This window comes from Pteropus alecto, unplaced genomic scaffold (genome assembly GCF_000325575.1).
Source record: "Pteropus alecto unplaced genomic scaffold, ASM32557v1 scaffold79, whole genome shotgun sequence".
In the NCBI taxonomy this organism is placed as follows: Eukaryota; Metazoa; Chordata; class Mammalia; order Chiroptera; family Pteropodidae; genus Pteropus; species Pteropus alecto.
This window is the reverse complement of record NW_006494612.1, coordinates 3564728-3588821: the sequence shown is the minus strand read 5'-3', so window position 1 is coordinate 3588821 and position 24094 is coordinate 3564728. Positions and strand designations below refer to the sequence as shown.

The 24094-nt window shown below is 36.5% G+C and overlaps 1 protein-coding gene across 3 annotated transcripts in view; it reads left to right on the top strand.

Annotated features, from left to right (window-relative positions):
• PDSS2 (decaprenyl diphosphate synthase subunit 2) overlaps positions 1-24094 on the top strand; it is a 212876-nt gene that overhangs the window by 170955 nt on the left and 17827 nt on the right. For all 3 annotated transcript variants that reach the window (XM_025042420.1, XM_006926049.3, XM_025042421.1), the window contains 3 exons: positions 3015-3188; positions 4119-4250; positions 19558-19590. In XM_025042420.1, the coding sequence (XP_024898188.1) occupies positions 3015-3188; positions 4119-4250; positions 19558-19590 (339 nt within the window). The remainder of the gene's footprint in view (positions 1-3014; positions 3189-4118; positions 4251-19557; positions 19591-24094) is intronic.

The window sequence follows — 24094 nt, the reverse complement described above, 5'->3', positions numbered from 1 at the left end:
CTGCTGGAGGTTCTAGGAGAGCATGCATTTGTTTACGCTTTCTAATTTCCACCCTCATTCCCTGGCTTGTGGCCCCATCCTCCATCTTCAAATCCAGCAGTATAGCATCTTTCAGTTTCTCTCCTGTGTCATCACCTCTCCTAACTCAGACCTTGCTGCCTCCCTCTTATGAGGATCCTTTTGATTATAGTAGCCCACCTAGTTAATCTGGGTTAATCCCTCCATCCCAGGATCTGGAATTTAATCATTCCTGAAAAGTTCCTTTTGCCACATAAGGTAACGTTCACAGGTTCCAGGGAATTAGGATGTGAACATCTTTGGGGGTGGGGGGAGAGTGGGGGGTTAGTCTACTATTAGCCTACCAAAGGGAGATTTACCATTTGTCTGTGATAAGAAATGAAAATGATTTTCTTTGTTGTCTTTTGTCTTCTAACAGTGTCTGTGTTTTTGTGGTTGATTGTTTTGCTTTTGTTTTAGCCATTTGGATTTATCCTGGTAAATGGTGTAAAATGCAGATCAGTCTGTATTTTTTTTCCAGATAGCTAGTTGTACCAGCATGATTTACTGAAAAGTCTAACTCTTCCCTAAAATATAAGAAAATTCCTGTATCTAAATTTGGTTGATTTCTGGACTTTCTGTTTTGTTCCATTGTCTGTCTGAAAAGTATGCATTTAAAAAAAATTTATTTTTAATTTTTTATAGCATGTTATAATATCTGGTAGGGCTAGACATCATTCACTGTCCCTATTCGCACTGCCTCCTCACAACTGTTTTTGTTTTCATGGTTTTTTTGTCTATTCTTGTTTGTTTTTTTCCTTTGCGAACTTTATAATCAGCTTGTGTGGTTTGGGGGGGTGGCAGTTAGTTTTATTGGAGTAACTTTATGAGGTTGGCTCTTACTGTGTTTAAACAAAAAATGTCTTTACATTAATTCAAGTTACTTTTGTACTTTCAGTAGTATTTTAACATTTTCTTCATATCAATTTTGTACATTTCTAAGTTTATCGCCAGCTTTTTAATCTTTCTTTTCATAGCTATAATGGAAGAAAAGACCCTGTTCATACTATTTTCTGTTTAGTTTTTATGCATGAAAGCTATGGTTAATACATTTATTACATTAATTATAAATTATATTAATTTTATATGCTACTACCTTACTGATTTATCATCTTGTTTGTAGTAGTATTTTAGTTGAATCTCTTGTTTTTTCTCAATATACGATTATATTGGCTTCAAATAGTGATCGTCAAACTCTTTCTAATTTTTATGTATCTGTCCTTTTCTTGCCTCTTCTGTTACATCGTTAAGTAGAGGTGGCGTCGTATGCATTTCTGTCTTATTCCTGATTTTAGGAAGAAGATCTTATGTGATTCTCAAAAGTGTTTGCTGGCTTTTTGGCATGTATGTGCACATATGTGTGCACATGCACATGCATACACACACCTGTCATATTAAAGAAAGGTACATCTGTTCCTATTATATTCAATGTTTTTCTTTCCCATCAAGAATAGTTGAATTTTGTCAAATGCCACTTTAGTATATGTGGAGAAGTGATATGGTTTTTATTTTAGACTTATTAATACATTAACTTTTCACATTTTAAAATACATTCTCAAATTTCTAAAATTAAATGTTTTTATTTATGCCTAATATTTTGTAAGGCAGGTCTTAATTTTATGCACTGTTTCTCCCCTATGTAGCATTTTTGATTATTACATAATACTATGTTGCATATTTGTAACTGTTGTCATAAGTAGAACTCTGTTTTTGTTTAAAGGTTTAATAAAATTAAGCTGAGAATTTTATCTGACCAATGGGCTGAAGATTCCCTTCAGCCTGGTGAAAGAGGTGGGGCTAAATCTAAATCTGAGCTGAACTTTTAATGGTCCCTTTTTAAGTTTTCTTTTTTTTTTTATTTTGTCCTCAAATAATGATGGAAGAAGAATTATATAGGCGACAGAAAGTAAAGTATTTGGGTTAATTAATCTTTCTTGATGGGTTCTAGTTAGTTTGAGGTTTCAAAGAAACACTGTAAAATGAACATTTATATATTTGCTTCATCATTCTTGTCCTCAGAAAGCTCACTGCCTAGAGCAGAGCTATACAATAGGGTAGCCACTAGTTCCTGTACCTACTGAGCACTTGAAATGTGGCTAGTGATGTGCTGTCAGTGTAAAATACACATTGATTTTGAAAACTTCATATAGAAAATGTAATATATCTCATTAATAATTTTATATTGATTGTATATTGAAATAATATTTTGTATATATTGGGATAGACAAAATATAGCATTAAGATTAATTTCACCTTTTTTCACTTTTTAAATGTAGCTAATAGCAAATTTTAAATTGCATATGTGGCTTACATTGAATTTTTATTGGACATCACTGATCGAGAGACAGTAGGTATGGGTATACTTACAATGATTTTCATAATTTAAAAGAATGAAATTAAATAAACTACAGTTATATCCTCCCTTATCTCCTTGTTTCGTCTTATGAAAATAAAGTTTGATGGATAATGTAATCTAATTGTACTCCATTGTAATAGGTTGTCTCCTCTCTGATTTTTCTATTTAACTATTTATAAGAGAATGCAGTTCCTTTATTATGCCCTTAACATTTTCATATAAGTTGAAGGCAATAGGATTCTTGCCTTTTAGCATATTAGCACTTCAGAACTGTTGTGAATACAGAAGGGAGTTAGTTTAGAAGTCCAAGTTTCTGATTTTGCTTTATTCTATAAATATATTTTAATAGAAGTTCTCTAGCTGAATATAAAATTTGCTTCAGCATTTCCCCCCCATGTTTTCTTCATTCCCTAAAAAAGCAGTTTCCCATCCTTAGTTCTCTTTGGGTACAGTTGAGGTTCAGCCTCATCTTTTAGTTCTGTCTTATCGCAATAGCCTGAATGTTTTGAATAATTTATATCTTAACTCTTATTCTTCAAAAGCCAAACAATTAAATTATTCTCAATGCTTTTTTTATCTTGGCTTTTGTTGCATATTTTAGGAAAATTATATCACAAATGACATTGGAATATCGGCTTGGAAAGAGCGGGCTTTTCTCTCTCACGGTGCCTTATTAGCAAAGAGCTGCCAAGCTGCAATGGAATTAGCAAACCATGATGCTGAAGTTCAGGATATGGCGTTTCGGTATGGGAAGCACATGGCCATGAGTCATAAGGTATTTTCACGCCCTTTCTCTTTTGCAGTACTTAAATAGCTAAAATGTTATATAAGAAATCTTTCGCCAGTTAATAAGCTGCTTTTATATCTCAAAAAATGTTTATTGTGTGCTTAAAATCCATCAGTCATAGATGATGATTGTTATATAAGCTATATGATTGATGAGTACTGTGTAATTTTGATGGAAAGCTACAGCTTACTTTAATCATATTTGTGATGTTTATCTTTTCTTACTACTTGAAAGGGTTCTTGAAAGAACTCCTGCAGTTTTTAAATAACTTGTAATGTTACCATTCACAGAGGGAAGAATATTTGCATTTTTGTTACAGTTTCCTTATAGTTCCTTATGTAAAACAAATTGTGGAAAGGTAATGAAATTTAGAAATATACTGAGTAAATTTGAAAGCTTTAATTCTAAAAACCGATTCTTTTAAATGAGCATAATGAAATATAAAATGTTCCGAGATAAGCTGTTATCTTGGTGCCTCTGTGTATATGTAATTTTAAAACTACATTTAGTATGTATTTCTCAGGTGTTACTTAAATAGGTCATAAGAGGGGGGAAATATATACTTATATATGTAATATCTCCAGATGATTTTTAAACACGTTTTATTAAATCTTAGATTAGTTTACTAAGCAATTATATTAATTAAATCTTTTTCTAAATTCTTAACTTGAACTTAAAATAAAATATAGGCTGCTGCCAAATAAGAAAAAGGAATATGTACAGGAAAAAAAATATTTTAAAATTTTTTAAAGATTATCGTTAATCGTATGAACTATTCTTTGGCTTATTAAAGTACATCTAAAAACTGCATTCCTTGAGCTGCTTTTTTTCATTATATTACTCAATGCTTTCTGTGTGTGACTAAAACATACTGATGTATATGCATTTCACTGATTTAACTCTTTTGACTACTTCTAGATAAATTCTGATCTCCAGCCTTTTATTAAAGAAAAGACCAGTGACTCCACGACTTTTAATCTAAACTCAGCTCCAGTAGTCTTACATCAGGAGTTTCTTGGAAGAGATTTGTGGATTAAGCAGATCGGAGAGGTAAAATGAAATTACTCCTATTTTAGATACCAGTAGTATTAGTTGTTTTGAGGAAAAAATTCATATTTTATGTTGACCCAAGACATCGGCCATATAGAGCAGCCATGTAAGAGCTTATTCATATAACAGGTAAAATTCTTACTTTATAATCTATATTTTTAAGAGGTAAAATGTTAGCTAAAAGTTAGAAACTGCAATACTGTTTTCTTATTATCTGAGTTCGTAGAATACTGCATCACAAAACTAGTGCCTGTGGTGAATGCTAATTAACTCAGATGATTTTTTTTTTCCTAAAGGCTTTCAAAAATTGGGCTATGGTAATAGCACCACCCTTTAACTGACGGCAATTTCCCATCTGTAGACTCTAGCACAAGCTGCAGAATTCCAGGAGCTCCGTCTGTTAGCTCATTGGGTTATTTTAAAACAAACTTGGACTCAGAATCCTCAAGTTCTGAAGCATTATCAAAGGAAAAAAAACCATAGTTAAGTGGGAGGGGTAAAGGGGCTTAAATTGGGTTCATTTCCCAGTTTCCTGTGGGGAGAGAAGTTGTAGAAGACAAGAGGGAATTTTTTTGGTTTCTTTTAATCCAGAAATTCTGGTACAAAAATTCTTGCCCTTTTACACAAAGCTTCATGGAATTTGTTTAACTTCATGCTTCTAATAGATTGGGTTAATCTGAGACTCGACATGGGGAAACAGGCACAGCTGAGGGTGGGGGTAGAGCCACCACACTTAGAGCAGAGAGAACCTAGGTGATGTCTACGTTCAGAAGATAAGATTTCCCTCTCCGACCCCTCCTCTCAAAATGTTGGCGGCCAGCTTAAAATCTCTCGTATTCACAGGTAGAAAACGAAAAGATTCTTTTCTGGGGAGACTGTCAGCCCCAGGTGAGACGACCTGCAGATGTGGCTGTTTTGAGGCTCTCCTAGTAAACATGCCATGTCTTTGACCAGCCCTCCTAAAATGAGGTCTACCAGTTGACAAGCCTCAGAGTGTCTAAGTGTACAGAATATCCAACTGAAGTAGATTAGGTCATAGAGGATTACTGGCCATTTGAGAAAAGCCTATGCCATAAAAGAAGGAGTCAAAAGCAAACTGATAAGTGGGAACTTAGAGGAAATAGTGATAGTGCAAGAAAAGATATTTTCAGAAGCACTCTAATCAGTATATTCAGTGAATTAAGATATTAAATTCATGAAATAAGAACAGGTGGTATATAAAAAGGGACAATCTAAGAATAAGATATCAGCTGTATAAAATATAAAAGTATGAAAGAGGATTTTTTAAATGAAAAGAATGGAAAATATAAATGAGAAAATCTCCCAGAAATTTGAATGAAAAGACAATAGAAAATAGAAGAGAAAGAATAAGAAAATTAGAGGACCAATGCAAAAGATCCTATATTTATTATGAATCCCAGAAAGAGAAAACTGAAAATGGAGGTGAGAAAATTAACAATGAATTTTTTAAAAGAAAAACTCTAATTGAAGGACCTCAGTCTCCAAATTGAAATGATACTCTAAACAATGAATTTAAAAAGACCTACATCAAATCACTCACATCATTATGAATTTTGAAACAGTGAGGATAAAGAAAAGATCCTAATATTTTCAGAAAGAAAAAGAAAACCCTACTTGCAAAGGATCAAAAATCAGAATGGCCTTAGTAGTGACACTGAAAGCTTCCAGACAATAGAGTTTACTTCAACATTCAAAATTGTTTCCAACGTAGAATTTTATGCCAGTCATATTATCAAGCGCGATGTTAAATAAAGGCAATTTAAAAGAGAGAAATATGTTCTCAAAAAACTTACCTTCCAAGCATCTTCTTTCAGGGAGCATTTGATGTATTCTGTCAAGGCAGGAGAATAACTAAGAAAGAGAAAGGGATAGAATTTAGGAACTAGGAATTCCTAAGAAAATATGAAAGGAAGAATAACAAATAACAATAAGAGCACTTACAATGTTCCAAGCAACTAAAAAGAGGGACAGGACAGACAGGGTAGGTTGTTTTGTTAGAAGTCTTATATTGTTTGACTTTTTAAATACTATACATATATTTGGTTTTATTTTAAAACATTTAGTTTAAAAATTTATATACTTTTTTATAGAAATTACTTTTTTATAGTAATTTCACTTCTAATGATCTATCCCAAGAAAAATATCAGAAATGTAGGTAAAGATTTCCATATTAAAATATGTAGTAAAATATTAATTCTAAAAGGAAGAAAATGAAAATTGGTCAATTTAAACATAGAAAAAGATTAAATGAAATACATTACAATGAAATATCACACAACTACTGAATATTGTATTACTAGGGAGTATTTGTGTGTTTTTCGACAGCTGAACTGAAAATATATATACAGATGGTGTTAGTAGCTCTAATTGGGTTACATTAGAATACATTGCAGATTTACATTTTGGTCGAAAAGATCCAACTAAATATGTTCAATGAAAGCTACCAACTCTCCCTTGGCTATTCACATATATACGTATACATATAAGAGTAGCATAGATAAGAATTTTAAAGAAGCTTCACCAAAAATGGGCATATTTAACTCTTAGTTTCTTTGCAAGCATACAATGTTCTAAATGTAGACAACATGAGAGTCCAGGATTTCCTAAACAGCTGGTGAAATAGTCCCAAATCATTATCCCCAGCTTGATTTACATTCAAAGGGATATCCAAATAGCCTCTGCTTGGCCACTGACTTGAGGCCCTTCTCATCTACATGTCTAAGCCATGAACAGGGTCACTGATGAAGGGAAGATGAATTTCTCTGAAGCAAATAAGAAACGTTAGATTCCACCATGCAGGGGGAAGCATTCTTCAGGTTAAAGACTCCTAACTTGAGTTTTTTTTAATCTTCTATATTGTAATATTCATGTTTACGTAAGGCTCTGTAAGATAATGATCTTGCTCTGTGAATGAGTTAGGGGACACAATTTGCATAACACTCGAGAGGGACAGTCTATCCTAAACCTCAAAGAGGTCGCTTATTAATCTTGAAAGTAGTTCTTTCTAGTGCTTTTTCCAATTTTTTGTGATGTTTACCTCCTCTGCATTTTTGCAGTTCTTTCCTCCCCCATTGTAAGATCCTTAAGGATAATAGTGAGTCCACCTTTGAACTACCCATAATACCTGGCATAGTGACTTACTTGGAGTAGTAACCCTATTAATATTTGTCAAAAAGTATGTATGGTGTCATCTACGCAGGGTGAGCTATTTGGCAGCAGCCCTGTTTTGTTAAATAGAAAGAGTCGAGTTGGTATAGTAGAAATGGCCCATAGAGAACCAAGATTTGGAAAACCTGGATTCTAGTTTGGGCTCTGCTAGCATCTGTATAACATTAATCACGTTCTTTCACATCCTCTTTATTATTTCCTGTAAAGTGATGCCATTTCAACTAGATCATTTCTAAGGTCCCTTTCAGCTCTCAGATAAATCTAAGAAATAGGTCTCTTAGGCAAAAGATGCATCACAAGAAAAATATATATCTCTATTAGAAGCTTAATACTAGTTTTGACATTGAGAAATAGAAAAGTCTTGCTCCCAATGATAGAAGTCACCTATGATTTCTTATTATCACATGTGAAATTACTTCTCTGCTCTGCCCAGAAAGGTTTGTGTCCCATCTACCCTTTTGATTTCCTATTTGGGGAAAGTGAGAATTAATGACTAGACAAGGAAGGGAGGAGGAGCTGACACACCCTTAGTGCCCGTTCAACATCCTTGTGAAGCCAGGAAGAAGAGCACTTCTGGAATTTTTCATATCAGGCCCTTCTACCGCCTCCGCAACTCCCCTTTTCCCCCTAAAATCTTGAGATTAGATCGCCCTCTTCCATCACACCCGTAAGCACACATGTGCGCGTGCACGCGCGCACACACACACACACACACACACACACACACACACACACACACACACACACACACAAACACAGCACATACCCTTTCACCAGCGGCAGTTTAGAGCAGCAAGCCAGACCTGTAACAGCTGAAAAATATTTGTTGAGCAATGTCTCCATACTAAATTCTACAGATTTCTCCCTATCTTAATTTTAAATTTAAATTTGTAACTGGTGAAACATAATAATCAGGTAAGAACATGGATAGTGAATGGGTAATTCGCCCTAGAGAAGTGAAGTCGTTACTCAGTTATCATTTTGATTCCTAATAAAAGGAAGTAGAATCTTTCAGAGAACCACAGAGCTCTGACTCTCTCAGGGAGTCCAGGGACTACTGCAGGTCTTTATTTTTAATGATCCTAAGTCACCTGAAGAAATAAGAATTATGATTATATTTTCTTGGTTATTTCTGAAAGTACTGAAATGTCACTTAGACTTGTGACATTCTGACACTGTCATAACGAGCCATAAAATACCTTAAGTGCACTGCACATTACCAATGCTAAGCTATAATTCACCTGTTCCTAGATACCCTGCTATTCTTATTCAAAAAGTGAAACAAAGATTGTTAGGCAACCCTGGTGTGCATGAACATAACACTTGTATGTTTGTAAACAGAAGAGGAAATGCACATTCAGAGAGTCCTCATAAATGCCACATTATATTCTAATTACTTAAGGTATTTTGAGTTGTTTCAAAAGGAAGAATATTGACAACATCCTCTACCACAGTGTGGGCATTTGAAAGGACTATGTGTGAAACCACAAAGACTGTGAAGTGGTTCTAGATATCACCTAAATTAAAATTGTTCTTAAGCTTAGTTTTCTCTTTCACTTAAGGAAACAAAGTACTTCACTACAGGAGATATGGCAAATTGCCTACAGGTTGTCTGCGGCCTCATAAAGAGGGGATAAGAGAAATGCACTAATATAAGGAATACTGTAATTGAGGCCACTTGGGGAGCTCAGAGGAAAGAGTTCATACCCAGTTGGGAAAGTGAAGGGCTTGCGAAGTAGGTACTGAGATAGTCCTTGAAGAAGAAGATCTTGACAATGAAGATGGAAATGAAGGGCTTCTTAAGCAATGGAAGCCATGAAGGGATGCAGACGGGCAAGTGTCTAGTGTATTCAAAGGGAAAAAGTGTTATCATTTGGATGGAATATGGAAAACACGGGGCAGTATAGGGACAGACGAAGAATTGATCTGAAATAGTACATAATGACTATATGTAAAGACTTTGGCCCAAACAAAAACATGAACATGAATGTTCATATCAGCAATAGTTACGATAGTTAAAAAATGGAAACAACCCGATGTCCATTCAAATGATAAATTGTTAAACAAAATATTGTATATCCATACAATTGTATATTATTTGGCCATAGAAAGGAATGAAGTACTGATACATGCTGCAAGATGACAAAAATGTTCTGGAACTAGATAATGGTGATGGTTGCTCAACATTGTGAATACTAAATGCCACTGAATTATACTTTTAAAATGGTTAAAATTATTAATTTTATTACATGAGTTTTACCTCAATTTTTTAAAAAGCCTTTGGGATGTTTGCATGTGGAAAACGAACTTGATTCAGAAGTCATGGAGCAGACATTGAAAGTTTTTGAGCCAAGTAATGTCGAAGTCTGAAATATGTTTTAAGGAGGCTACCTTACATAAGATGAAAGGTACAAGAGATAGTAGAGAGAAGATCGGTAGGAGGTTTGGAGGAATTTGTTAGTAAGTGCAGGAGAAAAGTCCCAGTCACAGTGTTGGCAATAAGAATAGGAGGGTAAAGAGGTTTGGTGTTAGACTAATTGCAGAGGGAAATTGTATAGGAACTAAAGACTGATACGATAGGGAGAAGCTAGCAGATATGCATTGAGGAGAGGCCATCAGAGGCCAAAACCAGGATTTTGAACTTGGATGACAAGTAGAATTGTACCATTAATAGAAATAGGATAAGAAAAAAAATGGAGTAGATGATAGAGTCTCAAAATAGGATAAGAAAAAAAATGGAGTAGATGATAGATCTGTTCATCCCTCTGGTAACTAAATCAAAGTTGTGACAGAAACAAGGAGCAGCAGCAAGGAAAAATCGCCTGAGATGAACAAGCCATACAACTAGGGAGAAATCCAAGAAAGCACCCTGCAACAGCAGAAGGTAGGACAGGGCAAGGACGCAGGGCTGTCCGGTCTGGAGCGGCTAAATGAGACGGAGGCAGCGACAGTGGCAGACGCCTCTAAAGGGGCCGCGTCCATGAGCTGATTTTTGCGGTGACGGACCTGCTCACTCAGAGCACCAGTGCTGATTCAGCTGTGCATAGGGGGCACCAGGGACTTACAAGGAGACAGTCAGACTGAGGGCCGAGGTGAGACTCGCTATGTACAGAAGTGCCGGCGGTATCCATTGTTCCCTGTTTAGCCCTCCCCACTACCAGTGTGTGGACACAGCGCTGCCATTGCCGTGAGGTCATCAGACTGGATAAAAGGTCACTCAGCGAGAGGATTCCCTGAAACCCTGCCTCCCCCAACTCAGGCCCCACCCAAGCCACATCCAGGTGTAACCTCAGTGAGTCAGGTGCTCCTTGCTGAGACTCACTAGAGGAGGCAGCTGGCCTTGGTTTCTGGTGTGGCCTTTTGAGGATCGCATGCTGAATCTTAACAGGTGGCTCCAGAGGTGTAGAGGCTTGGGCTAAATTTGGCCTGCAGCTGAACTACTCTCAGGATTGTGCCACTGGACAGACACCTACTTCACAAATCCACACTAATAAGACTGGGAGACTTAGGAGCTTTGGTTAGTACATAGAAACAGACACGGAAAGGCAGCCAAAATGAGAAGACAAAGAAGCAGAAGCCGTATGAGAGAACAGAACAGAGATCCAGATATAATGGAGCCAAGTAATCTAACAGATGCAGAGTTCAAAACACTGGTTATAAAGATGCTCAATGAACTTTTGGGAAGTATAGAGAACTCCAACAAAGAGATAAAAAACATAAAAATGGAAATGGAAATTATAAAAGGGAACCAGTCTGAAAACATCTGGAGATGTTTTCAGAGAACACATCTGAGACGAGATGTATATTAAATGGATTGAACAAAGGAATAAACAAAGTGAATAAAGAAAAGGATCAAATACTTTATCTAAAGGACCGTAAAGCCAAGGACATGCAATCAGAACGGCAAGAGATAAGATGCCAAGACTATAAAAATAATTTAAGGAGCATATGAGACACTATTGAGAGTCCAAATATTCATCTGATCAGTGTAACTGAAGAAAATCAAGATGTTGAACAGCTGTTTGAAGAAATAATGATGGAAAACTTTCCTAACCTGGTGAAGGAAATGGACAAAAAATGCCGGGAAGCTCAGAGAATTCCAAACATTAGGGATCCAAAGAGGCCCACACCAAGACACATCATAATTAAAATGCCAAAGGTTAAATACAAAGAAAGAATATTAAAAGCAGCAAGAGAAAAACAGTTAATTACTTATAAGGGAACACCCATAATACTGGCAGCTATTTCTCAAAAGAAACTATACAGAACAGAAGGGCTTGGCAAAAAAATATTTCACAGGATGAAGACCCAAGATTTATAACCAAGGATACTTTATCCAGCAAAGCTACCATTTAGAGTTGAAGGACAGATAAAGAGCTTCCCAGACAAAAATAAGCTAAAGGAATTTATCACCACCAAGCCAGTATTACAGGAAATGTTGGAGGGACTTCTTTAAGAAGAAAAAAAACATGTATCAAAAACAAGAATAAAGAATGTTAACAACTACATTCATATCAATAAGTACCTTAAATGGAAAAGAATTGAGCGCTCCAACCAAAAGATAGAGTGGCTGAAAGGATAAGAAAACAAGACCCCTACATATGAAAAGGAAAGGGATGGAAAGAGATATTGCTTTCATGGACCTAGAAGGTATTTAAGTCAGACAGCGAAAGATAAACACTATATGATTTCACTTATATGAGGAATCTAAAAAATATAAAGAAACTAATCAAAAACAGACTCACAAATATAGTGGACAATTTGGTGATGGACAGAGAGGAGAGGGGTTTGAGGGCCTGGGAAAATGGGGTGAAGGGTTAAAGAAGTACAAATTAGTAGTTGATGGATGGTCACAGGAATGGGGAGCACGGCATAGAGAATGCAGTTAGTATTAATATGTTGGCTAGGCGGAGGGTCAGGGGAGGGAGGGAGCAACTGTGGGGTGATTTTATGAACTATTTAGATATCTAACCAATGTACTGTATACTTGAAACTAATTAAAATTTTTTAAAAAATAGAAATAGGAAAGTGAAGTGGAAAAACGTGTAATTTAAGTTTGGTGAGCTCGAGGTACACCATCAAGTTTGGTGGCTATCACTTTGAGACCTGGCCACTGGAGGAAACAACTCAGTTCCACTATCAGCCTGATTTTCTTGCTCATGGCCTTGCTATGATCTGGGTAGATTTTTTTTTCCTTGGTCAAACTGTGCAACTTTAAACTTCGTGTCTCTTCCAGATTTCAAGAGAGCATAGCAAGAAAAATGGTTTGCAAAGGGATAGCAATACTTTTGAACAGAGAGAGATTTACTATGTAGATAATACAAGCCCCTCCTCTTGTTTCAATTAGGCATCACAGCCTTCTGCACCTGTCTGTTGCTTCCTCTTTTCACAGTAAACCAAAGGAAGGAAATACGAGGAAGTTAATTCCGTGGACAGTCACATTTGCCTCCAAAGATTAGCTTTCTCAGATGATAGAGATGGCAAAATGAGGTACCCAAGCAGTCCAGCTCTGAATGATGTTGACTTTCTTGGAGATGCCTTTTCTGCCTTCTTATTAGCAGGCAAGAATGGTGAAAATAGCAAAGAAGAGACCTGCCTTCATATTCTGATACCTTTCCAGCTCTGTAACTGGAGAGCCTGACAATATAAGGCTGCTTCTTCTATCAAACCAAAACTCAACTGGCTGTTTCAATTGCTGAGCTAGCAGATCTAGTATATTTCTGATTTGTGACCTTTTTAAACCCACACGCATTATACCCAAACCATTCTGGGATGAGGATGGAGGTATCTTTCCTTCCTCTGTCCCCCAACAAACCTCTTCTTTATATGTAAACTCCACCTCTTATTACCAATGCAAATGTAGAGAGTTTATTTTCAGTAAGACCTATTTTTTTCTAAAAGAACTAATCATTTTCTGCCAGTGCTGAACTACCTTTAAAATGTCATTTTTGCAGCTACCAATGTAATCTTTTATTCAAACAAGGATCATTAATGATAATTGGTTAAGACAATTGCATAAATGGTTAACAGGAACCAAATATTCACATGGACTCAAACACCTTACTTACTTATTAAATACAGTGAACAAACTTAGTTTCACCAATAATGAGACAAACTGGTATTGTGTGACTCCTGATGTAATAGGGAAGTATACAGTATCATCTATATAGCTGTCTTGCCAAAATGTTTTAATTTAAATCTAATCATGAGAAAACAATCAGACATCCAGAATTGAGGACATTCTGCAGAGCAGAGCCCTGGCCTCTTAAAAAATGCCAGTATTATGAAAGACAGAAAAAGTGGTGGTATGGGGACTCTTGTAGATTAGTAGAGATTAGAAAGCCATGACATCTAATGGGAACGTATGATTTTTAATTTGATCTTGGAATAAAAACAGCTCTAAAGGACACTATTGGTTGAACTTAGAAAATTTGAATGTGGATTTTATCTTAAATATTATAGTAAATATTACACTTGTTGGATGTGATCATGGGTTTGTGGTTATGTAGGAGAACACCGTTCTGTTTTTTGGAGATAAATGCTCAAAGGATCAAGGATCATGATGTCTACAACTTATTCTCAAATAGCCAATGATCATGTAGAGAGAAGGCAACATATCAGCAATTGGTTAATCTAGGCGGAGGGTAAATGGATGTTTATTATGTTCTTTCAACTAAATAGTTTGAGGGAAAAGGTAGTTTTCCTTGAAGGTTTAAAAAAAGAATTTTTTAAAAAATGACTGTTATTCCAAAATATAGCTGATAGCATTTGGGAAGAATAACATGATAAGTAGAGATGATCAGTTTCTGACAATTTCTGGACTCCTTGTTGTAGAATATTAGTTTTCTGCTTTTAGAAAAAGGTTTCCCCATACCCAGCTTTCAAGTTCAGATAACAGTAGTTGGAAATTGGAAACAGTTCATTTATGTCATCCAATCCTTCTTTGTTACCTGACTTATAAAAAAGCATTTGTTTCTTAAAGTAAAAGACCACATTGTATATCCATTACTTACCAACAGGGTACTCTATCTGCCTTTGGTCTGCAGAGACTGGCATATAAACCTTTGGAATTAATCCCTCTGTGCATCCTCTCAGAGTGCTGGCTTTTTTTCTTTTTTCTTTTTTGCTTTTATATGGAATATTGTTTTACAGTACTCACTGCTGCTGTCTGAGGAGGCCTCCAATGTCATGAGCACTGGCACACTATCTTGTCTACTTCACTTTTTTTTAAGATGAAACAAGGTTCAAACCACACATTCTCTGTGAACTGCTAAAGGCTGAGAAAAATTACTTTCTTTTCTCATGACCTGGATTGACAAGAAGTACACCTACAGGAGGAGGCAAAAAGATGAGTGAATCCCTTTTAAAGACCCCAGTAATGAAGCCCTCAGGGAATTGCTGTGTATGGCAGAATTTGCAGTGGCTTCTGGAGATGAACAGTGTGGCAGGAAGAGGTTCAGGAGTGCTGGCTGTTGAAATACACTCTGCATTTATTTTATATAGGCCTATTTTGGGCCCCAGTGAGAAAGTTATTTTAATAAAATCTTGCTCTGCCAGAAATATACATAAGTGGCAGATGTCATAAAAAGAGGGGAAAGTTACAGCACTCCATTCTCCTTGAGACTTAAGGAGTTTATAAAGTTGTTCTCTTTTAGCCTTTGAAATAGACACTGATGCATACAGAAGCACAAATCGAAAAGGACACTAGACATATGCTAGACCAGTGATCCTCAAAGGAATCAGACTCTCAGGGCTAGGGTACAGAGGACCTGCGTTTTTAACAAGCTGCCCAAATGATTCTGGTACAGCCAGCCCAGTGTTTGGGAACACCTGGTCTGGCCCAGTACTCCTATTTTACAGATGAGAAGGTGAAGGCCCACATAAAAAAATCTTTTAATTTAAAATATATGAGATATTAACCTATTATGGAATAGAAACCATATTTTCTTTTTCCCAGCATATCTATTTTCCCAGGAAGTCACAGTGGCTCTTGGAGTGGTCGCAGTTAAGATCTTAGCCACTTGCTTTCCTCCATAGACAAGGCCTATTTAATACCTGAGGCTTTGAGGTGTGCATCTTGAGGTCTCCTGACTTCTATTCTGGACTCTCTGCCTTTCAACATACTGCTTTCAAGGTTGAGACACTTAATTACACTAAACTGCTACATCTGTGAGAAGGCTACTAAATCATTCTTCTCCATTCTATCCTTTTGTTGTTTGATTTTCATGAATTCTTTGAATTTGTTTTCTATAGATTACTTTCCTTAGTCTACTTATGAATAAAATCTGGGTAATAAAGTAAAAATATGGTATTGTTCAATATGGGTAAAAATTATTTTTAAGGCACCAGCTAATGGCTCCACATTTACTACATACTGACTCTGAACCTAAACACAGCTTTCCTAGAACCAGGAGAGAGTAAACTTTGCTTTATAAGTTTCCTGGATAGACAGTATATAACCAACACATATAAAGAAGAAGCATTCATTTATCTATTAATTCAGATATTCTTGACCAATTTTCTATATACTAGTGCTAATCTAGACATGGAATACAGTTGTGAGCAGGAGAAAATTTCCCTGCTCTCATGGAGCTTAAGTTATAGAGGGAGATTGTATGTGAAGCCTATCTAAAACAAGACTGTGTGACCCCTAGAATATAAACTCCATGAAGACAGAGATTTTTATCTGTTCTGTTCATGGCTGTGTCTCCGGTGCCTAAACAGTGCCTGACACATAGTAACTGCACAGTGGATAATTATTTAGTGAATGGGCAACCATCAAGTAAATAGAAACTGTGGCCCCTCCCAAATTAACTATTTTACAAAAATAAATAGAATGGGTAATGTTTAATGAGAAATATTATTTATGTATAAGAGTAAATTGTTTGCATCTATTTCTAATTTGCTACATTTTTGTAAGCTCTAAAAGCTTTTTAGAGCTTACAAAAAAATTTATATCAGAGTGTATACTTTAGGTGTGTGGTATGACATATGTCGATATTAACCAAAATAGCAGCTGCAAAAATATATGTTATACAGTATACCTATAAAAACTTAAATATTTATATTTGTTTTATAAAATAAACGATACTTTTATTTACAAGCTAAAGCAGTCAAGGATGAAATGGTCTCAGAATTAGAATGTTTGTCATGATAAAATAAAAAGGACATTCAGGCGAGCTGTGTATCAGTAGTTATAGTCTGTTCAGGTTATGATGGCTGTAGTAATCATGCTGTCATTTTATGTAGGCTTTTCATCTCTCAGCTTTCAAAACATTTAAGAGCTGATGTTGAACAGATACGGATTACATAAATGGTGTTTCTCTGTCATCCTCCCCAGCAAAGTATATCTCTACGGGTGAAAGGGTGGTGGCCAAGCTAGGAAAATAAAAAATGAGAGAGTTTGAAATAGCTCATGATTAATTAAGCACAAGTACTTAAAAATATTAGAAGTCTCTAAGATGATTAGTTTATAAGCAAACTATGTGATGGGAAAAATCGTTTTATAAAAATTTGTAATAGGACTACTCTGTATTTCCTTATCTCTAAACAGCATTACATTCTCTCTTACTACCTGAAAAAAACTGCTATTGAATTTTTTTTTTTCACGAGACAAACTGGGAAGTGGCTCAATCCATCCAAAAGCAAAAGTCTACCCTAAGTCATTGTAAATTATATAGTTTCTCCACACTTTACCTTGCAATCTTAAGATACAAAAGTTCCTCAACTTCCTATCTTAACAACAAATACCACTTTCAACACTTTTAACATGTCCTTTGTGTTAAACACTGAAAGACGAGAATGTTGAAAGACCTAGAATGAAGAGGAGCTATTAGAACAGAAACAAAATTGAAGGTGGGGAGGAGATGGCAGATGTTTAGAGGAATGAGTTCTTTGAAAATAGGAACAATTCTGTAGGGCTTTCAGTTTATGCATCACTTGAAAATTACTGTGCCTGAGAAATCCATAATAATCAGCAGGCGATGAGGAAAAGGATGAACAATTGAAGAAGTGGAAAACTTGTCACCACAGCATCAGCTTTGATGTCAGATATCTCTTAACCTTAAATGAACTCAGGAGACAGCTAGAAGTTTGAGAACTTAAAAATTAAGCATATTGTGAAATGTTGCTGCTGAAATTTTGGTCACAAGCTATGGATTATTCATAGGATCAAGGCCAGTTCACATTTGCATAATATCCAAGTGGGTAGCTAGGTCACGATTGCACTATACAGACATGCTCAAAGCTCTCTACCCCTCCTGCCGAAGTTACAGCCGGAGAGAGGGACTGTCATTATAGACAAAACTGCTTTATTTTGGGAAAAGATGTCCATAGGGAAACAGACAAACAAGTAAACATAAAATATCTGAACAAAGAGAAGAATACTCTTGGTTTTAAATTTTCTATAAGAACTGACTCATGTTTCTGTTAAGAACTGACTTAGTTTCTTCTCAAAAGAAAGTTCAAACTCTTCTTAGTTCACTGAAAATACTGCAAAAAATCTTCAAAGAGCAGATTGAAAACCCCAAATTCTTTTTTATAGTGTGTTGGTTGCTGAGGCCTTTGTTTCATTGCCAATGTCTAAGTCACAATTTTAACTTAGAGTTATTTGCTATGATGTCAACAGCTGTATAGGAGCAGTGTCTTATTATGATACTTACGAGTTGCTTAGTATGAAAATAAGAAAAACAAAATTCAGAGATTTGGATAAATTTTTAAAATTTGGATAAATTTTTAAAGATTGTAAACAAGTAATAAGAGTCAGGACCACTGTTATAAACCTTCTTTTCTCTCATGAAAGTAATCTGCTCGTGTTTATTATCCATATAGTGTCATTTTAGACTTGGGAACAAAATGGTCTCAAGACCAAACCTATACATAAGTTGAAGGGCTCTTGTTCTCTGAAGTGGCAGGAGAAGTTTTATTCCAAAGTCAACAAAAAACGAACTGACCTACCAGCAAAGATTAGTACATCAGTTGTCTCTATTATATTAAAATTTGATATATAACACTTCTGAGTATATGTGTTGATTTTAAATTGTTTTTTAATAACTAAATATTTTTTGAAATAAAATCTGGCTTCATACAGTATGTCTCCTTTATCTTTTCCTTCTATCCTCATTCCAAGTAAGGGTAGGGAGTAGATGTGGGGGTCTTTTTTGATATAATACAAAATAAAAATTATGCCAAAGAAAGTCAAAAAAATTGACCCCATATATTGCTTACTAATTATACAGGAGGAAATATATCTCTACAGTAGAACCTTCTGATAGTCACCACCCTAACCAAGTGATCAAATTTATAGCATTACTAAGACCCGTACAACCTGACATTTTGTGTCTCCTGTATTGATGCAATGTGAAGTACATGATATTTCATATTAAGGTTCTTGCCAAAAATGTTTAACCTAAACCTAAGCATGCTTCTTCAGACCCAACTCTCAGTTTGCAAGCAAGACAGGGACAAGTTAAATGACATGATGAGGAAATAATATGACAAATCCCCAAAGAGAAACATTTTATAAGACAGCTACCCTAGTCTCTTCAAAAAGTCAATGATCTTTTTTTTATGAAAAAAGTTATGGTTTTTATTTTCATTTCATGAAAAATGAGGAGGGTCTGGTCTAGATTTCAGAGACGTAAAAACAAATTGCAATGTGTCATTCTTGATTAATTCTGGTTTGGGGAAAAAAGATATAAAGTGTATTCTTGGGACAATTGGAGAAATTTGAATACACATTTTATATTAGATGATATGGCATTATTGCTAGTTTTTTAATTTGTTAGTGATCATGTGGTTATGTATGAGATGCTCTATGCTTATAAGATGCCTGCTAAAGCATGGAGAGTTGAAGAGTCCTGATGTCTTCTACGGTCCAATCTAGATAGAGTGTGTTTGTACTGTTCTTTCAACTTTTCAATATTTGAAAGTTTTATATGTATACTATATGGTAAAGTATATATTTATATACTGTATATCTCTATAGTTCACTATAGATATATATGAGAGAAGAGAGGAGGAAAGAGTTAACTTTTATTCTTTGAGAAGCAGAAGTTATGGAAGCACTAAATAATTTTTAAAGAACTAACAAATTAATTTTTCTCCTTTTCTATTTTAGGCTCAAGAGAAAGGAAGATTAGACTATGCTAAGGTAGGTAGATTTTATCTATACTAAACAGGTTTGTACATTTCAATTTGGTGTTTGGTTTTCGTTTGCATTTGAAAGATCAAAAGAGAACCATCCCTTTCAAAGCTGAGGAACTTCCCCTGTTAAGTAACAGGCATTAGCAGATAAAATAAGATTCATTCAATGATCAGTTTATTTATTGAGTTCCTCCTTCATTCCAGACATCATGTTAGGTGTTTGGAATACAACAGTGAACCAGATCCAGTCTTTCCTTTCAGGATATTTACAATCTAGTGAGAGAGATGGATAACTAATAAACAACTAAATGGATACATAATATAATGTCAAATGATGGTAAGTGCTATGAAGCAAAATAGCAAAATAAACAGGGTAAGATCACTAAGCATTGCTGGAAAGATGCCTTTGGCCAATAGATGGAAGACAGCTTTTAGTGCTATCAGACCAGACCTGGCGAGCACCATATAGGACAGGCTCAGGTTCCTAAAGGCAGTAGTTCTCACATCATCTGTGGAGCTTTTGAAAACACACATGCCTAGGTTTCCACTGCATCAAACCCTCTTTCACCAAGATCAAAGTTTCCTGGTGGGAAGAGCAGGGAAGGCACAGAATGGAAGGGTTTAAAAAAAGGTGCCATGATAATTTGGCACACAGCCTTGGTTAAAAACTGCAGAAGTTCAGATTTCAGTACACCAGTGAAGCCTATGAACCTACTTCAGTCACATTCTGTTTTCCCCTCAGGAACAAATGGAACGTTTTAGCAAACGTGGGATGCATACAGCTGGTTAGCTAAAGGAACATGTTAACCATCTGGTTCATGCAACAGTCAGAATATCCAGGGTGTGAGTACACCTGCACTCCAAAGATAGGGAAGAAGAAATATGACCCATAAGGGTTCTGCTTGCAGGGGAACAACTAAAACATAATGATTCCTCAGGGCGGACCCAGCACCCCATGCTCTCCTGGCAGCCCCGAGGTGCACACCCATGGCTCTCTTATCCTTGCTAGAAGTACAGTCCCTCCTTTTCACTGTTTCACAAGCTTTTGCCTCATTCAAGAAAATTTAGATAACAGAAGCACCTTTAAACTGAGAACTTCCATATCTGTCACTTTTGTCCTAGATGTCTATTTGAGTCTTATCAAATACCCAGATGTTGGCTGTGGACATATCCTCTTGAGTTTCCCACAAGCAAAGAAGCTCAATGCATCTTAAACTGAACTCAGCATCTTCCCCACATCTCTGGTCTTATTTCCTTTTAACAGACTTAATTTTTTAGAGAAGTTTTAGGCTCACAGCAAAATTAAGCGAAAAGTATTGAGAGTTCCCACCTGACCACCCATATGCATAGCCTCCCCCACTATCAATATTCTGCACCAGAATGGTACATTTCTTACGATCAATGAACTTACACTGACACATCATTATCACCCAAAGTCCATAGTGTACATTAGGGTCCGCTTCTGGTGTTGCATCTCTGGTCCTTGTTACATGTTCGCTCTCCTGTTGTTGGCACTACCATCTTACCAGTCAACCATGTGAGAAAGTTAGAAGTCACCCTTGAGTGCTCCTGTTCTCTCACCCCTATGTTCCATGACCAAGTCATGCCAGTTTTATATCCTAAATTTTCTTGCATCCATCCTTTCTTCTTAATCTCTCTTTCATTGCTTGTGTTAAATTACTTCATGTGAACCACTGGAAAACATACTGACTGGTATCCCTGCCTGTCTTTTGTCCCTACAAATCCATTACTACTTGAATGTCAGTCTAAGCCACAAATCTGATGGTTTCATAGTCCAGCTTAAAACCCTTCATTAGCTCCAGGTTGTCTATAAGGCAGTTTCAAAGCTTGCTAGATTAGCATATAAAATACTGTGCGATCTTGCCCCCTAGAGGAACTCTTCACCTTCTCTTTCTACCCTGTGTTCTAGCAGCACCAAATTATAGGAAACGTACTGTTTCTGTTTTCCATGCCTTGACTCAGGCTAGCCCCTCTGTTTGGAACAGTTTTCCCCCTTTATGTGGCTCCCCCCATCCCTCCTATAAAGCTTAATTAAGGATCATCATCTATTGGGAGTCCTCCCTGGCTCCCCAGGCTGGATCTGGTGCTTTCCTCCATTCTTTAATACACTGTAGACCTTTCAGTCTTTGCACTTGCTCTATTACGATGGTCCATTTTCGAGACAGATCATAGACTGTGAGCTCTTTGAGGGCAGGGTCAGTGTCTTATATGTCTTTGTATACTTGGTGCCTAACACAGTGCTTGGCACTTGGTAGATGGTGTGTGAGTATGTGAGCGAGCGAGCAAATGAGTGAGTGAGTGAGGCCATAAATAAGAAAACAGAAGACACATGAATGCTGCAAGAGAAAATCTGGTGTGGGGTTTTTGATCTGAATCAGAGAGGGAAAGAAAGCTTTTGACACATGTCGTAGGTATCAGCAGGATTGAGAAGGTTGCTGAGGAAAGTTGTAACAAACCAGTTTGGAAATAAAGGTGGCAATAGAAAGCTGACTTGTAAACTAAAAAGTAAGGGGAAAGACACGATTTTGCAATAGAGTGAGTGTTTATCATTGATGCTTATTTATGACTCCAAGAACTCCTTCAGGGTCTCTTATTACAGAAGCACATGACAATAGAAGAGGTTTGAAGAAAAGAAAAAGATATGGTGCTAGCTTTGCCATCAACTCACTGCAAAATCTAATGTCAGTCACTTAACTCTTTGGTCTTCCCTCCGTTTCTTTAGTATAAAATGAGCAGTTTAGAATAGTGCTGTTCTACAATTTAAGCCCATCCCAAATTTGAGAGGAGACATTCTTTGGTGGGGATAGAGGCAGCAATTTTATCTCGTATAATGTGGAGGTCCAAATTCATTCCTTTATCTACTCAACCATTATGTATTTGATATTTAGTATGCGTGAGGCGTTGTGCTGGTGCTGACTCCCACCATGAACAAGACTGATGCAGGCCCTGCCATCACACGCTTCCTTGACTCAGACCTCCCTATCTAAAGTAGCCACTCTCCCTTTGTTCTATTTTTTTCCTCTTAGCATTTATCGTAATCAAAAATCATTTTCATTTAGTTGTTTGTTTCTTTTTCCACTAGAATGTAAGAGCCCTAAAGACAGAGCCCTTAATGGCCATGTTTATGGTTGCATCATCTGTAGCCAGCACGTTGGAGTGCTTGATAAATGCGTGTGGATGAGTGCATTAGTGTTGTACTGGGAGAAGTGCAGGAGATTGCGAGATATCCAGAATTGAGAATTGTAGACTCAAATTAGCCTTTTTAAGAGTATATAGACCATACAAGACAGTCCATCCTAGTGTTCAGTAGCCCTAACTTTGCCTTCCCAAGTGCCCAGTGACAATATTTCTCATGCCAGTAAACATAAACCCACTACCCTGGAATATGTGGTGATATTCTGATTTTTAAGGGCATAACTTGATCTAGGTGATTAATCCAGACCTATTATCCTTACATGGACCTAAACCCAAGTAACATGCAGAAGAAAGGTTATATTCATCTGTACCAAGTATCAAGGAGATGTCTGTAAGATGCAGTATTATCTCTTATGCAGTGTATCACAAGCCCTTAGTAGCATATATCATAGCCTCCTCATCTCTTGTTTTGTGTGGTCATAGTGCTCATGTTGACTAATGCAGGCATCATGCTTAGTGGCTTAGGATTTCCCTGGTGGCTTTATCTGTAAAACTACATTCGAAAAACTTAGCGGCCGTTTCTGGAGACCATCATGAAATTTGTTACTGGAAATTTCTCTGTTTCCAAATGGTGAATATTTACTCAAAAGCCAAATTTTACCTGAAAAATTAGGTTTCAAGAACAATAGAAAATTATTTTTGCCTTATGGTCTGTGGCTTTATATGCCATCTCTCAGATTTTGTCAGTCTCAGTATGGCAAGGAAATAAGGGAAGAGGGCAGAAGAGGTGATCATTTCAGAATCAGTCTCAGCTGGATCTCGAGGGTGTCTGCCACATTCAGCAAAACAGTGGTCTGTACTCAAACACTCAGATAAGAAATTGAATTACTTTTTAATTGAGTTCCTGTTGTGATGGAGCCTGGATATGAATGCTTTATACTACTGCACTGCCTTTCATCTTAAGATATCAAACTACTTGACAACTATTAATTCATTAAATCTCTCCCCCCTCTGTTAAGCTGGTTAACACAAACACAGGAGCACTCTACCCACTACTGAATCTCATCCACCTAGGGGCTTGGCAAGGAAGGAAACAACTGTAAGGCCATTCTACTCAGAAGCTTCTAAAATGGAAAAACAAGGAACATCTTACTTACCTCGTTAAAACTGCAAGAGAAGTTTTATTAGACAGAATGTAATTACCAGAAGCGAATTGTGACCACAAAGCTGGTGCTAACAGTTTTGCTCCCTATACACAGTGCTATGGGGTCTTAATTACAGTGATTGGTCTGCAGCCCTGGGTGTGTCTCTCAGACTATTCCATGTTCCCTAAGCTCTAAGGTTAAGCACAACTG